The sequence below is a fragment of the Parambassis ranga genome, chromosome 24 (genome assembly GCF_900634625.1).
Source record: "Parambassis ranga chromosome 24, fParRan2.1, whole genome shotgun sequence".
NCBI classification, from domain to species: Eukaryota; Metazoa; Chordata; class Actinopteri; family Ambassidae; genus Parambassis; species Parambassis ranga.
The window spans coordinates 3,636,613-3,650,128 of NC_041043.1; the positions used below are offsets into that span (position 1 = coordinate 3,636,613).

At 41.5% G+C, this 13,516-nt stretch overlaps 2 protein-coding genes across 3 annotated transcripts; one reads left to right on the forward strand and one right to left on the reverse strand.

The window, feature by feature from the left end:
* Window positions 1–1,003: 1,003 nt before the first annotated feature.
* On the reverse strand, window positions 1,004–3,066 carry LOC114428403 (serotriflin-like). 2 transcript variants are annotated; one of them, XM_028396769.1, is made up of 8 exons: window positions 2,911–3,066; window positions 2,802–2,805; window positions 2,611–2,711; window positions 2,283–2,373; window positions 1,915–2,057; window positions 1,497–1,591; window positions 1,303–1,385; window positions 1,004–1,201 (listed from the first exon to the last, which is right to left on the reverse strand). In XM_028396769.1, the coding sequence occupies exons 1-8, from the start codon at window positions 3,007–3,009 to the stop codon at window positions 1,074–1,076; spliced, it is 744 nt and encodes a 247-aa protein (XP_028252570.1). In that variant the 5' UTR covers window positions 3,010–3,066; the 3' UTR covers window positions 1,004–1,073. The 2 variants fall into 2 exon arrangements, with proteins under 2 accessions (XP_028252570.1, XP_028252571.1); XM_028396770.1 differs by lacking the exon at window positions 1,004–1,201 and having other exon boundaries at window positions 1,295–1,385.
* A 1,800-nt stretch (window positions 3,067–4,866) lies between these two features.
* Window positions 4,867–13,301, forward strand: LOC114428404 (macoilin-1). The gene is made up of 11 exons (XM_028396771.1): window positions 4,867–4,980; window positions 6,275–6,416; window positions 6,550–6,676; window positions 6,772–6,895; window positions 7,205–7,383; window positions 7,684–8,137; window positions 8,216–8,374; window positions 9,575–9,745; window positions 10,047–10,173; window positions 10,670–10,844; window positions 11,300–13,301. The coding sequence occupies exons 1-11, from the start codon at window positions 4,904–4,906 to the stop codon at window positions 11,488–11,490; spliced, it is 1,926 nt and encodes a 641-aa protein (XP_028252572.1). The 5' UTR covers window positions 4,867–4,903; the 3' UTR covers window positions 11,491–13,301.
* Window positions 13,302–13,516: the final 215 nt, after the last annotated feature.

The following is a 13,516-nucleotide window of genomic DNA, read 5'->3' on the forward strand; positions in this document are numbered from 1 at the left end:
GCAGCTCGAGCGTGTGGTTGACCCCTGAGGAGAGGCGGAGAGTCTCTTAGCCTCAGATGGTGGAGAGACGGAGAAACAAATGTAAAGCAGGAGGTTTGCTGCATCTTAGTGGCCCTCCCTTTTTACATCAAGGACCTCAGGGGCTGAGATATGAAGTCATTATGAAAATGCCCAAAACTGCACCACCCACTTATGATACAACTTGGATTTTATTCCTTCATGTATTCCTTTTATTTTCATTCCTAAATGAATGTGACCCTCCTTGAGTGCCAGTGAGATGCTCCATGTACTCACCACAGCTTTGCCCACATTTGGATCAGGCATTGCCAAGATTGCTTAGGCTACATTCACTGTGTGCTAACAAATTGCTTTTGGACACTGAAAAATGAAATCGTGAACCATTAAAGGACCTGTTTTTTAGGATAAACACAGTATTATTTAATGCTGAAGTGGCAGAATGCAACTAACTCAATACCAGTCCCATTCCAAGTGAGTAAACAAATGACAGTGGATGACACTTTAAAGGCCCTCACCGCAGTCAGTGTTTTATCCCTGAGTAGCTACAAAATGCCTTCTGCTTACTTACAGTACTTCAATATATGTATTAGACATAAATGCAGTGCTCAGTATTGAACAAAGATAACGAGGAATAATTATTACTGTCAGCAGGTGTGGCCTCAGACTGTGGACGTTTCTTGGCTGAGCTTTGGGAAATCTGTTTTTAACTTTTTCCTCCCACTACTGCCAAATCCACCCTGTCAGGTCCGTTCTCCTTCCTCTCTGTGAGTTTACACCTCACGTACAGTCAAAGGACAGTCGACCCTGCTGGCACTGTTTGTCCAGTGAGTTTGTATGCCAAAGCAAATTTCCTCTTTAATCTCAGCTAATCACTGCGCAGGTCAGACCGCCCGAAGTGTTAGGCCTGAGGGAAGTGCTTATTTGTTTACTGACAACACACAGAGAGGACACATTTTTAATCTAAGCTGAGAATGCACCACAGAAATTTATGATTGTGAAGATTGATTTTTATTGAAACTGACTGATGAGTCAGAGCACACGTGGACGTATGGCATTCAGATTATCTGATTGGTGCACTTGCAGGATGCAGGACACCAAGAGGCCACGTCACTGTGGCTGCAGCCCCACTGCTGCTTCAGCTCGGGACAGTTGCTGTACTTATCAGCGTAGGGACAGGGGTTGGCTGGAGGAGACACAGAAGCAGAGTGTGAGAAGATCGGGAGAGGGGTGCAGTCTATAAGACAGTGTCATTGACAAACACAAAAAATGACATCTTCTACTTACTGCACAGTTTGTCGTCACAGGCGTTGGGGCAGTCGCCGCAAGAAGGTCCTGATTTGTACGGGTTAGTGTACTGGTAGTTTCCACTGTAATGTAGGACACAACTTCAAAAATTAAACACAGTTAAAGACTGAAGAGCCCAAACATGAGTCTCCTCTGAGCACTTTTTATTTTAAAAAGTGAGAACACATGCTTACGGTGGGCAATAGTGGCAGACGTAGAAGTACTTGTACTTAGAGTTGGGGCAGTAGGACATGGCACATCCAATCTGGTTAGACCTGTACCAAATAAGCTGTGCAGAAACAAAATACAAACTCAAGTAGAGATCTACACTCAGCATTTTATAAACAGGCGTGTTAGCTAATCAGAGTCCGCAAGAGAGTCTCTCTCCTTCATCCTCTCTCTCTCTTTCTCTCTCTCCTTCATCCTCTCTGACTAGCGGCAGGACTGGTTCCCCCTTAAGCTGACGGGTCCTGCTCAAGGTTTCTTCCTCTTAAAGGGAGTTTTTCCTTGCCACAGTGCTCTTAGGGGGGTTCCTGTGAAGCGCTTTGAGACAATGTCTGATTGTAATATGCGCTATATAAATAAAACTGAATTGAATTGAATTAAACAAACCTGTGTGAAGTGTCCCACCACTCCTCCATTGATAGAGCCCACTCCGTAGCGCCAGTCCTTGACCTCGTCATACCAGGACTGAATGGCATTACCCCAGGTGTTCTTGTAGCTGGACATGTACAGATTTTCCCCACATCCACTGGCTGCAGTGAAAAAGGAGGAGATGAGAGAGATGCATCAGTCACTGTCAACCACATGACTTTCTAATTGTTGAGTTTTTTTACACCTTACATTACAATGACATAACCAACAAATTCCAGTCATTTATGGTTTATTACATGAAAAAAAAACTATCAGGCCCATTCAAAATCCCTTCTACTGTAAGGACAGCTAGTTTTGGTGTCTTAAAAACAAGAAGAAGAACTTACTGCTGATCTCTCTGGAGCTGGCAGGGCTGTGTTTCATGGAGCAGGTGTTGGCCCATCTCTGAGCATTGGCTGCAGCCTCACTGTTCCAGCTCTGTGGGGAGCAGAGGACACAGAGCGGCCTTTAGATGAGCGGATGCAGACATACACAGTTCATTCTTCATTCTTAAGCATGTCTTAAGCATGTCTCTCTTTTATTATTATGTGTCCAACTGTGTTGTGTCCAACTAAGCCAACAAAATTTAATTGTGCCTTGCATAGTGACAATAAAGATTCTTGATTGATTCTTGATTCACTCATACTGCTAATAAAGCTTTGAAAATAGTGTTACCATTTTCAGCATGTTGCTAGCAGTGGGCTGGACGTCCCTCCTCAAGGTGTTGTGTTTGTTCACAATCTCACTCTGCTCTGAAGAGGTGGTCAGGACAGTGGCTAAAACAAACAAACAAACAAACAAATGAGCATGATGAGTATTAACATACAGCATATTTGTGAATATAACTGTGTATAAAATACACTTACCCTCCTTCAAATAGCATTGTTCAGAGAAGAGAGACAAAATAAATGAATGCATTAAAGAGTAAATCTTAAATAAAAATGTACATTTTTTTACATTTTCTATTTTACTTACACCAGAGCCCTCTGCCTCCACATCTGCCAAGGTGCTGGGCACCTGAAGGGCAACGACGAGGCCGATGGCGCACAGGAAAGAGAAAGTGTACAGATCCATGGTTAAATCCAGGGCTGCTGATCAGGTGTGTTTTATATAGACAGGGCCGCACCCACACGAGGACTCAACACACACGTTCAAGGGCATCAAAGTTTGTAGAGAGCAAGCAAACTTAAGATAATGCTGCACCTGTGGCACGTCCTTGGGATGTATGTTTCATACATCTGTACGGTGGCCAGGAGGGGCAAACCAAAATTACTAAATTTAGAAGATTTAGAAAAATGTACTATTGGCGAGACAAAAACATTTTAACAAATCATCAACAAAATGACATTTCTAAAACACATTTACAAGTGACGAAACAAATGTAGGCCTACATTTCGGAAAACAAATTAACAAGACGCAAAACACTTACTAACGCCAAACCGTATGGCTTAAGTTTATCATATCCGTCCGCTTGTCACATATAGTTCCGGCCTATGGAGGGGTAAGTTCTTCTTATAATTATAAGAAGAGGGTTTAAACATTCTGCGTGCTCTACACTCGCACCCTCGAGGATTGAATTCATCACATGATCCATCTTCACTCGCAGATTTTGTTGCTGTCCACCATGAACTCCAAACACAACAACAACTCAAATTGTCCGCTCTCGTTATCACTTCCGGGTCAGTTGGTACATTCCATTTTCGGTTGATTTTAGAAGTGTTTGTAAAAGTTTTTTACGTTTTGTGACGTGTGATAAAGAGGCATACTCTGTACTTTACACATATTCTAACCACACACTTCAGTGTGTACACCTCTGTGACCTTTACAAAGCAGAACATGTCCAGCTTTGATTGACACTGTCAGAGAGAAATAAATGTGTTTATATAAGAGCAGAGTTTTCAATGATGAGGACGTCATTTCAGGACATCATCGTCATGGTGATTAAAAGAAAAAAAAAGAACACACACACTGTGGATGGATGTTCCTAATGATGTGACCAGGAGCCGGGACATCAGCAGAGTGAGGAGAAGGTGAACAATCAAACACAGCATGTATCTTAAACAAATTCTGATAACTGCAAATGTCAACCTCAGATCGAGAACACTGACAAGACTTTGTTTCTCAATTTCTTGACCTTGGTAGTTTAAAGAGTCATTTTCAGCACAGCACAGTCAGTATGACAGGAGGAATTCCCCCATATATCAGTCAAATTAAGACAACTTTACCAGTATAATTTATTTACTAATTAACACTCACAGTGAGTATTAATTAGTGATTAGTTTGCACTATATGTCAATGTTTTCCAGCAGAATTCACTTCTTCATGTTGTCTTCCACTCCCTCCTTAATCTGAACCTTGCCTTTGGATTGTAATGTATTAGTATGTACTGTATTTTATGATTTTTGTTACAGCTTACACAACTGATAATCAATATTTATTAGTACACTCATTCTTTGGTTTTGTTATTACAGTTGATAAAATAGTGATAAAAGTTGTTGGGTTAGACTAAAAGAAGAAAAAAAAATAAAACTTTAAGTTAATTATAGAGAGTTATTACATAAAGGTACCCTTTACCTTCCACATAATCTTTTGATATTGATTAGTTTACATAATGCGTCTTAATAATTAAATGCACTGTTGTATTTATCCAAATGAGCTTGTTGTTCGATTACAAAGCTGGCCTGTGATTGATTACTACCACATAGTTGTTCAATGTGTTGATTTGCTCCCCTCCTGTGATTAACGCTTGCAGGTACCACTTCCTCTGAGCATGCGCAGATCCAGTGCTCGCGGACATCAGGTTGAAGTGAGCGTCCTCGTCCACCAGGAGGGAGCTGGTTTGTTTTATTTATCTACGCTCTCTGGTCCTTTTTTCCTCCTCCTCCTCCTCCTCCTCCGCCGCCGCCGCTGCTGCTGCTGCTGCCGCGGTGTAAAACAACAACAGCACGGAGGGAGTAGAAGCCATAAAATGAAGAAACGTTATGTGGACGCGAACAGGCTACGGAAGATGAAAAAGCTGAAAATCACGGAGAAGCTGTCTGAAAGGTAGCAGATAGCGCCGCCAGCAGCAGCCGCCGCCGCCGCCGTGTCGCCTGGCTGCTGCTGCTGCGGCTGCTTTTGTTGTGGTGCCGGTCTTTGTGTTCATTTCAGCCGTCGTCATCCTGCTCACCTGTGCGCCTCACATCCCATCACTTCATCCGTGATTTTACACAAACACGTCTGAAGCTGTTAGAAGCGCAGACTCACTTCAGCCTACATTTTGTACAGAAACACACAAAATGTGCAAGTTGGCGTCGGCCTGTTTTCCTGTCTGCCTTGTTTTCCACACCGCCTCCTCCAGCCTTTGAACCGGGAGGTGTTTGGGAAAAATGTGTCTTTTATTCGGTTGAACAAACACATTTTATTTTGCACATAAAAGCAGGAGGTGAAAACGTCTAGACGGAATCCAGACATAAAAAAAACACTTGTCCTTGTGGAGCATCTCTTTCACAAAGGCAAGACCAAACATGAGGACTGTGTTGTGTATTTTAAAGGCTTTGCTCTCTGTGTGCTTTTTACTGTGACAACATAGTGCTGTGATTATCCTTATTCAGAATAAATTCTACAGTTAGATTTTTCCCCCTGTGCATATTTGACAGATATATACAAAAATATCTTTAAAAAAATGAAGATGAACTCTTCCACTAGCACATCACAGCACTCATTTGAGCAGTTGTGGTCCTATTACAATTAAACTACTGCTACTGAAATTAAAAATTTTCTTAGCAAAAATACAAAATAGTGTGATAAACAACAGTGTAAGCCTGAATTGTTCTCATAGGGAGGGATTGAGACTTAAATAATGTTGTTTTTAATTGTTAAATTAATTGATTTATTGTGAATAAAAACACCAGTGAGGTAAACAGCCGTGCATTATTTACAAGCAAAATTACAAAGCAGATTTGAAGAAGGATGTCGTGGTACTCCCCTTCTCTCCTCCAGATGAAATATTGCCATGGTTACCAAACAAAGAAGGGGCGATGTGATAGCAGCCTATGGATGAGCAGAACAAAGGAGGAAAGCTCAGCTCCTGTTTGGCTCCTGTGGTCGACTAATAAACTGAACGAGGGAGCAGTCATTGTTCTTCAGCGCCCCTACTTAAAAAGGATGGACCGCGGTTTTAAGTCGAAGCTCAATTATAGGTTCAGCTCTGTGTATCCCATTTATTTAGATTCTTCTATCTCAAAGTGCACACGTTTGTTTCAAGGAGCTCCACAGTAAACATCCACATGGTGACATTTTGTGTGTAATTACAATGATTTTATTTCCTTTTGTTTACATTCCGTGCATCTCTCTGCAGCGCGTACACCTTCCTGAAGTTTATGGTGATGTGGACGCTGGTGCTGCTGGCAGATTTTATCCTGGAGTTCAGACTGGAGTACCTGTGGCCATGCTGGCTCTTCTTCGGGAGTGTGTACACCACTTTCCACTGCCATGGGCTGGTGAGGACTCCTGCTATGTGTGGTTTCACATATTGTGCAGTGGCTGTGATGATGATGTAGACACAGAGAACATGGCTTTATTCAGTTTGATGGATTTTACTCAAACAGTTTTTGTTTTGTGTTTTTTTTCCAGGTTATTTGTGTTGTTTTTGTTTGTGCTGCCTTCACTCTGGACATCTTTTGTTTAATTTTTGTTCCTTTGCACTGGCTGTTCTTTGTGGCAAGCACCTATGTATTATTCAACTACATATGGCACACAGGTGAGTATGTGCATTATTTATTTGTCTGGAGTTGTTCCTCTCACAAATAATATGAGACTTCATGTGAATGATTTGTATAATATATTTCTTTTTAGAGAAGGGCATCTGTATTTCGACGGTGTCCCTGTGGATTCTGCTAGTGTACACAGAGGCCTCGCTTCGACTCAAAGACCTTAAAACCTCTCATGCTAACCTGTCTCATCTCTTTGCTGCACATTGGTATGTTGAGTTTAGCATATTTAAAACATCTGGTGGTGTTTTAATGAGTTTTAACGAGTCTGTAAAAATACTATTAGTATTATTTTATATGACTAAAAACCATGTGTACTTTAATGCTGCTTTTATGGTACCTCGTCCAAAGGAGCTGTACTATTCCCTTAAATGTAAAGTGTATAAATACACCTAACCTCATCATTAGAATAAGCAGCTCTAATTAACGTTCTGGTGTTTTCAGTGATGAGCCAAGCTGTGCTTGTGCTTTAGTAACAGTATAATCTGCCTTGTTTTCCCTTCTGTGTTCCTCTTCAGTATTGGATACCCTGTGGTTTATCTGGGGTTTGATGCCACCTGCTACTTCAGCAACATCTTTAAGCTGCGCACGCAGAAAGCTGTGCAGAGTGAGAATGACTTTCACATGCACCTCCTTCAACACTCACTCCCTCCTGGTCTGCAGGTTTACCCCAAGTCTGGCCCAGATGGCAGCAGCAGTAAGTCTGTGCACCTGCTCCATTCATTCATTTGCACCTCTCTCCTCACATCCGGTAGGATTTTTTTAGCAGCTCTAGTGAGATCAGAGGTTTCTGTAGGAGGAGGGCTTAAAACAGCAGTTTCAGTCAGTCGTTATAGTTACATGCAAACAGATTCAGACATTTAACATGGAAAATATGCCAGTGTAAGTTTTATAAGTTAAGTATACAAGATGTAAAAGAGTGCATGTTCCATATGATGTTAGATGTTTTAACAGCAGAACTGTTAGGAATTGATTGATTTTTTGTCTATGTTTGCAGGTTCAAAATGGAAACTTAAGCCTGAGTCAACTCAGTATCAGTGTCAGAATGGTGCTGTGGTGGCTCATGATGAGGCGCACACTGTGGACTGCCTTCAGATCCGCAGTGAAGAGAGAGCAGCAGACAAGGAGATGATCCGGCGGCAGTCATCATCATCATCGTCCAAACCTGCTGTAGGCGAGTCCAAAGATCTGCTTCACAGCGGGGCTGGAGGACCAGAATCATCTACAACACCAGAAAATCTACCTCAGGAGGAGCACGCAAGCAAAGCCACACGGGCGGCTAAGAGCTCTTCACCAAAAGCCCGCAGAGGCAGCACAAACACTCCTTCACCACCTGCAGGAAGGACAGAGAAGAAGCAGAGATCCAGCTCAAAAACAATCAGCCCCAACAGGGACGCAGTGGACAAAAGTGCAGCGGCTGCCCAGAATTACCACGCTGAACAGATGAGCAAGTAAGTCACCGTCCAGTGTACACTTCAACATGTGAAGGTCATATCAGTGCTAATAATAAGACTCTCCTCATCTGCCAGGCTGGAGCAGGAGCTGAAGAAGCTGAAGAGTGACCTGCAGACGAGCAGGCAGAGCGAACAGGAGCTGCGGAGTCACATCTGCAACCTGACCAACAGTGAGAGGAGCCTCAGACCAGAGGTTTCCCTGCTCAGGCAGTCCAACATGCTGCTTCAGAGCAAGTGAGTGACTCCTTCTATGGGCAGTTTTACACATGACATCAGTCTATAAATAATAACATGATGGGGTGAATGTAGGCACATGTGCAGTCTAAACATGTTGCCATGCAAACAGCATTTAGTGGACAGATGTCTGATCTGTTAGAGCACACACACAGACATGTTTTTATAGAGAGGAATGCACTCAAACATCAGAACTCTGTGGTTATAGCTCCACTTGCAGCGATAATATTTGAAGTGCACCCAAAAATCAATTATTCATGTTATTACTGTTGACCTAAAGTGCTCTTTATCTGTTGCGATGGCTTTGATGTGGGTTGCTGAGTCTTAGAGATGTTCAGCTTTCTCTCCAATATGATGGAATTAGAAAGCACTCAGCTTGTGCTGCTCTTATGCAGCAAAACAATACAATTGGAAAATTCAATAGCCGAGACTCTTTCCAGGAATCATGGCCCAGTTTCTTAAGGAAATCCACAAATTGTGTTCTGAACAATTTAACGTGGGAACTAATCATGCCACTGCACAGGAGACTAGCATCTACGCAGTGACGAGCGCTGTGACTCATCCAAGGAGGACGTTGATAATATTCACATCAAGACATGCTGTCACCAATACGAGCATGTTATTACAGCTTTGTGTGAAAAATATGAGAATTTACAGTTTGATTATGGGCTGAGTCATCTCTTCAATCAATCAACTCATTGTTGATTAATGTGATGTGAGGAAAAGGGGAACAAGTGTCGCAGTTTCGCAGTTTCCCAAAGTTGACGTGAAGTGATGCTAACCAACAAACAGGGAAATCTGTACATTGTTTTTATTTTTACTTCACTAAAGATGTTCCTCCACTGCTGCATTTTCTCTAAAATGTGACTCCACAGACATTAGCATTCTGAGCACATTAAAAAGTGATAAAATGTTCTCAGTTCAACCAGTCCCAGAGGCACATATAGTACATCAAAGGTGCATCCGGCAGCCAGAGGCTGTGGGTCCTGTTTAAGATGAGCATGTTTGATCAGCACCACAGCTTTGATAAGACATGCTCCACTTTTTAAATGAAGGGGCTCTTCAGTGACTTAGCAGCTACCCTGATGACAAGAAAACATCTTATCTTCTGTTTTTTAGAGTTTGCTGACACTAATCTCCAACCAGACTATTTGCCCGTGGCTGCAATCCACCTATTTGCATATAATGTCATCTTTGCAGGATTTTGTGCCTGACTAAAAACAAGCAGCGGGACAAACAGACCAGTGCGATGCTGGAGAAGAAGACCAGAGCAGAGGCCGAGGCCCGACTCTCTGCTGAGAAACAGTTGGCTGAGCTTCAGGCTCAGAAACTGGAGGAGGCAGCGAGCACAGCACGCAGTCTAACAAACAGGTAAATCACACCTACCAGACCTGTAAACTCTCTCTGAGTGCAGGGAAAAGTAACCCAACCTCTAAATCTGTGTCTGGGTAGAATTAAAAGCTGCTGCATCAAACAAAACTATTCCTTTATTATACAATACTTACATTTTGTTGCTGGCTGTCAGTAATGTATTTGCTTCATCTTAGCAAAACACCCATGTAAGCATTGCTGCTGAATGTTAATGTTTCTTTGTGAGTAATTGATTTAAATTTCCTCTGACACTTCCGCTCATGCGGCTCAAACCTGTTATCTTCTCCATCTCCTATACCAGGCAGGAACACTGTGAAACCCAAATGTTAAGGAAAAGAGTAAAAGATCTAGAGACAGAGTACAAACAACTACAGCTGGAGTATCAAGTGAAAGAGAGTCGTGTGGTAGATCTAGAGAGTGATGTTGAGGTATCTTTTTCTCTCTTTGGGAATGAACCTGTCAGTGTCTGTGAGTGATCCAGTTGTGATGGTGATGAAGTAGTTTGAGTTGATTCTTGTTTTTGTTGTGACATCTGTTAGAATGGGGACATGTAGTCTTTTTATTTTGGCCTGCAGTAAGTTCACATATTGCACTTTGTCATCACATCAGTATGCAGTGTCAGTGTATGGTTGTTTGTCAGGTCTGTACATTTTACTGTGTGGCATTTGATTTCATGTTTTCTCCCCATGATGCATGCCCAACAGAAGCCAGGTCTTTCATAAAAACATTGCACTGATGCTGTAAACACAGAAAGAAAGAGTCTTACAATGTGCAGCTCTCATGTTTTTTGAATGGCTTGCTGTTTTCATCATCAGTGTGTAAATGCTGTGGTTCCCGCAGGAGGACGTCTTCCTGTTGGTGTTTTTCACTTTGTTCTTACGGCTGATGTGTGTGTGTTTTATTTTATTTTTTTGTTCGACTCAGGCTCTGGGAAAGTACCGCTGCGTGGAGAAAGAGACAGACATGCTGCTGTCCACTCTGTCAGCCATGCAGGAGAAAGCTCAGCATCTGGAGTACAACCTGAGCGCTGAGACCCGCATCAAACTGGACCTGTTTTCTGCACTGGGAGACGCCCGTAGACAACTGGAGATCGCTCAAGGTTTGCATTATATTTATGAAATTAATCAGTTTGCGAATTTTCCCTGTGCACATTTTGTGTAAGTTTTGTTCTCTGTTTTTAGCCTTGATTAATTTTTTCACAGAGAAATGAATGTAATTTTGAGGTACAAACGTGAGCTAAGAAACAAGTGATAAGACTTTGTGGGGAAATGGATCCAACAGCACCACCTTGTGGAAACAATGCAGTCTATGTTTGAGCTGTATGGGCAGGGTGTTAACTACAGTAAAAAACAGTGGTACAGACATGGAAGCCAGGCAATGCACTGCAAAGCTGTGAGTAGTAAAAATTACTGTTCACCGGTGGAGCTGTTTTCTATGAGGCTAGTTTTCCATGAGAAATGACTGCCTGATGCAGTTAGAGCTTTGATGATAAAGAGAACTGTATTGATAGTTTTAGTTGCTAAACAGTTTACAATGGCTTCCATATCTATCCAGATAAACTGATGAGGCAGGACAAGGAGATCTGTGAAATGAAGCAGAAGATTGCGGAGGTGATGGCGGTCAGCCCCGGCATGTCCTACATGGCTCCTCGGCCACAGGTGCCTCAGTATCTCACCAAGCTACTCAACTCTGAGCGCTACATGCTGAATCCACGGGCACTAATGTACCAGTGTCTTAAGAAATAGAGAAGCTCCGACACACCCTCAGACCTCCTGGAGTCCATCGCACCCTGAAGACATCTACTTCCAGCCATGAGTGAGCCTCTGTGAGTCGAATGCCTTTTGCTGCACTGGTGGTGCTACTTTGATATTATTCTGTATATTTCCTGTTTCCTACCACATCGGGGCTCTACTCCAAAATACAGTTTGTAATATGCAGAGCTGTTCAAGGCACATCATTCAGCAGAGAAAAGCACATCATGGCTGACCCTGAGCCTTTGAGTAAAGATCTGAAGCTGTGTGGAGGCTTTTATGCTGAAATAACAGAGAACAGGAAGTACATGACTGACGGAGGAAGCTTTACTTTTGTTTGCAGAGATTCAAAAATGTAATTTAACGATACATTAAGCTGCCTTTAGTTTTAGTTTATTACTGCAGCTACAAAAATATTGGATGATCAGTCTGTACAAATTGCCATCAAAAATATTTAGAGATCATACTCAGCTTAAGAGTTTATGTTATATTCTCTAAAGAATTTAAAGTAACAGTAAAAAATAGTCAAATATTTTTTTTTGTTTGAGTAAAACAGAATGATCTCATGGCAGACATGTTGATGTGTAAGCACAGGTGTCACTGATGACCCTAGCACTAACCTCCTATAGAGCTATGACAGTGAGGCGGTGCTGATGTTTGGAAAGGACACATGCTAACATCAGCCAGTCACACAACACACTGCTGCAGGTGTTTAAAAGCTAGCAGTACCTAATGCTTATAGCATGTTTGATACTGGGACAGCTAAATGGAATGCAGCCAGCATGTATTTTATCATTTACACCTGTGCTTTCCACTAAAAAGTAATTTATATTTAAAGCTGCAGCAGATTGTGGCTAAATGTATTGATTCAGAGAATTGTGATCCATATCTCACTAAGATTATGAGAGCTGAATAAGGATCAATATTGAATTGTATTGTTTATTGACCACATCTTTATTGGAAAAAAATACATATTAGGTCCAAATAAAAATCTATAGAAATTTCTCTCAAAGCATAAATCTAACATATTGTAAAGTTTTAAGGCAAATATGCAGCAAGATGTTCTTGTCTGCGCCTGTAAATAGATAATCATTTGAATTGTGCTTAAATTAAGAGAAAAGTTGTGGGTTTGTCAAATTAACCTTTTCGTAATGGGACTCTTCAGTTACAATATTTCTGTCTAACAGGCATCTTTTTAATAAGCTTCCTGGCTGCAGTCGTGAGACTCTATAATGATGTTTTGTTGTCAGTGACCTGATGAAGTAAAGGAGACACAGTAAGTGGAGCTCGCTGTGAGCTGCAATTCAGCTACAACTTCTGTGTTTGGGAGCTGTTGGCTTCACAGACCAACTGCTGTGGAAAAGCGACCTGACCGGTTGCCACTTTTAAAGGAGGAGTTAAATAAGAAGGAATGGTGTCGACCAAAAGTGGCTCACAAATTCATTACTGTGCCTATATACATTACTTTCGAAGCGGAAAGTAAAACACAAATTCAATGTGAAAGAGTAATGTGTTTGAATTGAAGTGCTATGTACTGTTTTTGTAGTTTTTTGTTCCATGTTTTTTACTCACACTGTACAGAGTTAAAAAAAACACTCATTGAACTGGATGTTGCCATTTTGGTAGCTCTTTATTTAGACTGTGTTTCTAGGGTGTTTTATATGGGAAAAATATTTTTTAGTCTTGCTGTTCTTCTTATTATACTGCTGTAATTTTGTACGGCAACGTGTTTGTCAGCATGAACGTGTTTTATTCAACTGTTATTGGAGCACACATTGTGACGTTATGTACATGGATATACTTGTACAAGGGCTATGGTTTCTAATAATTGTTAATTCAGTGATGCTCTGAGGACGGAGATCACACTCCTGATACACCAGGATGGAGTTTTGTATAAATAAAATGAACTGTTGAATTTCATCTCATCTGTGTGCGCATTATTTGACCTTATTTAAATATTTTCATGACATTTGATGTTTTTCTTTTCCAGAAATACTCAAGCCAAGTTAAGAAACAAAGC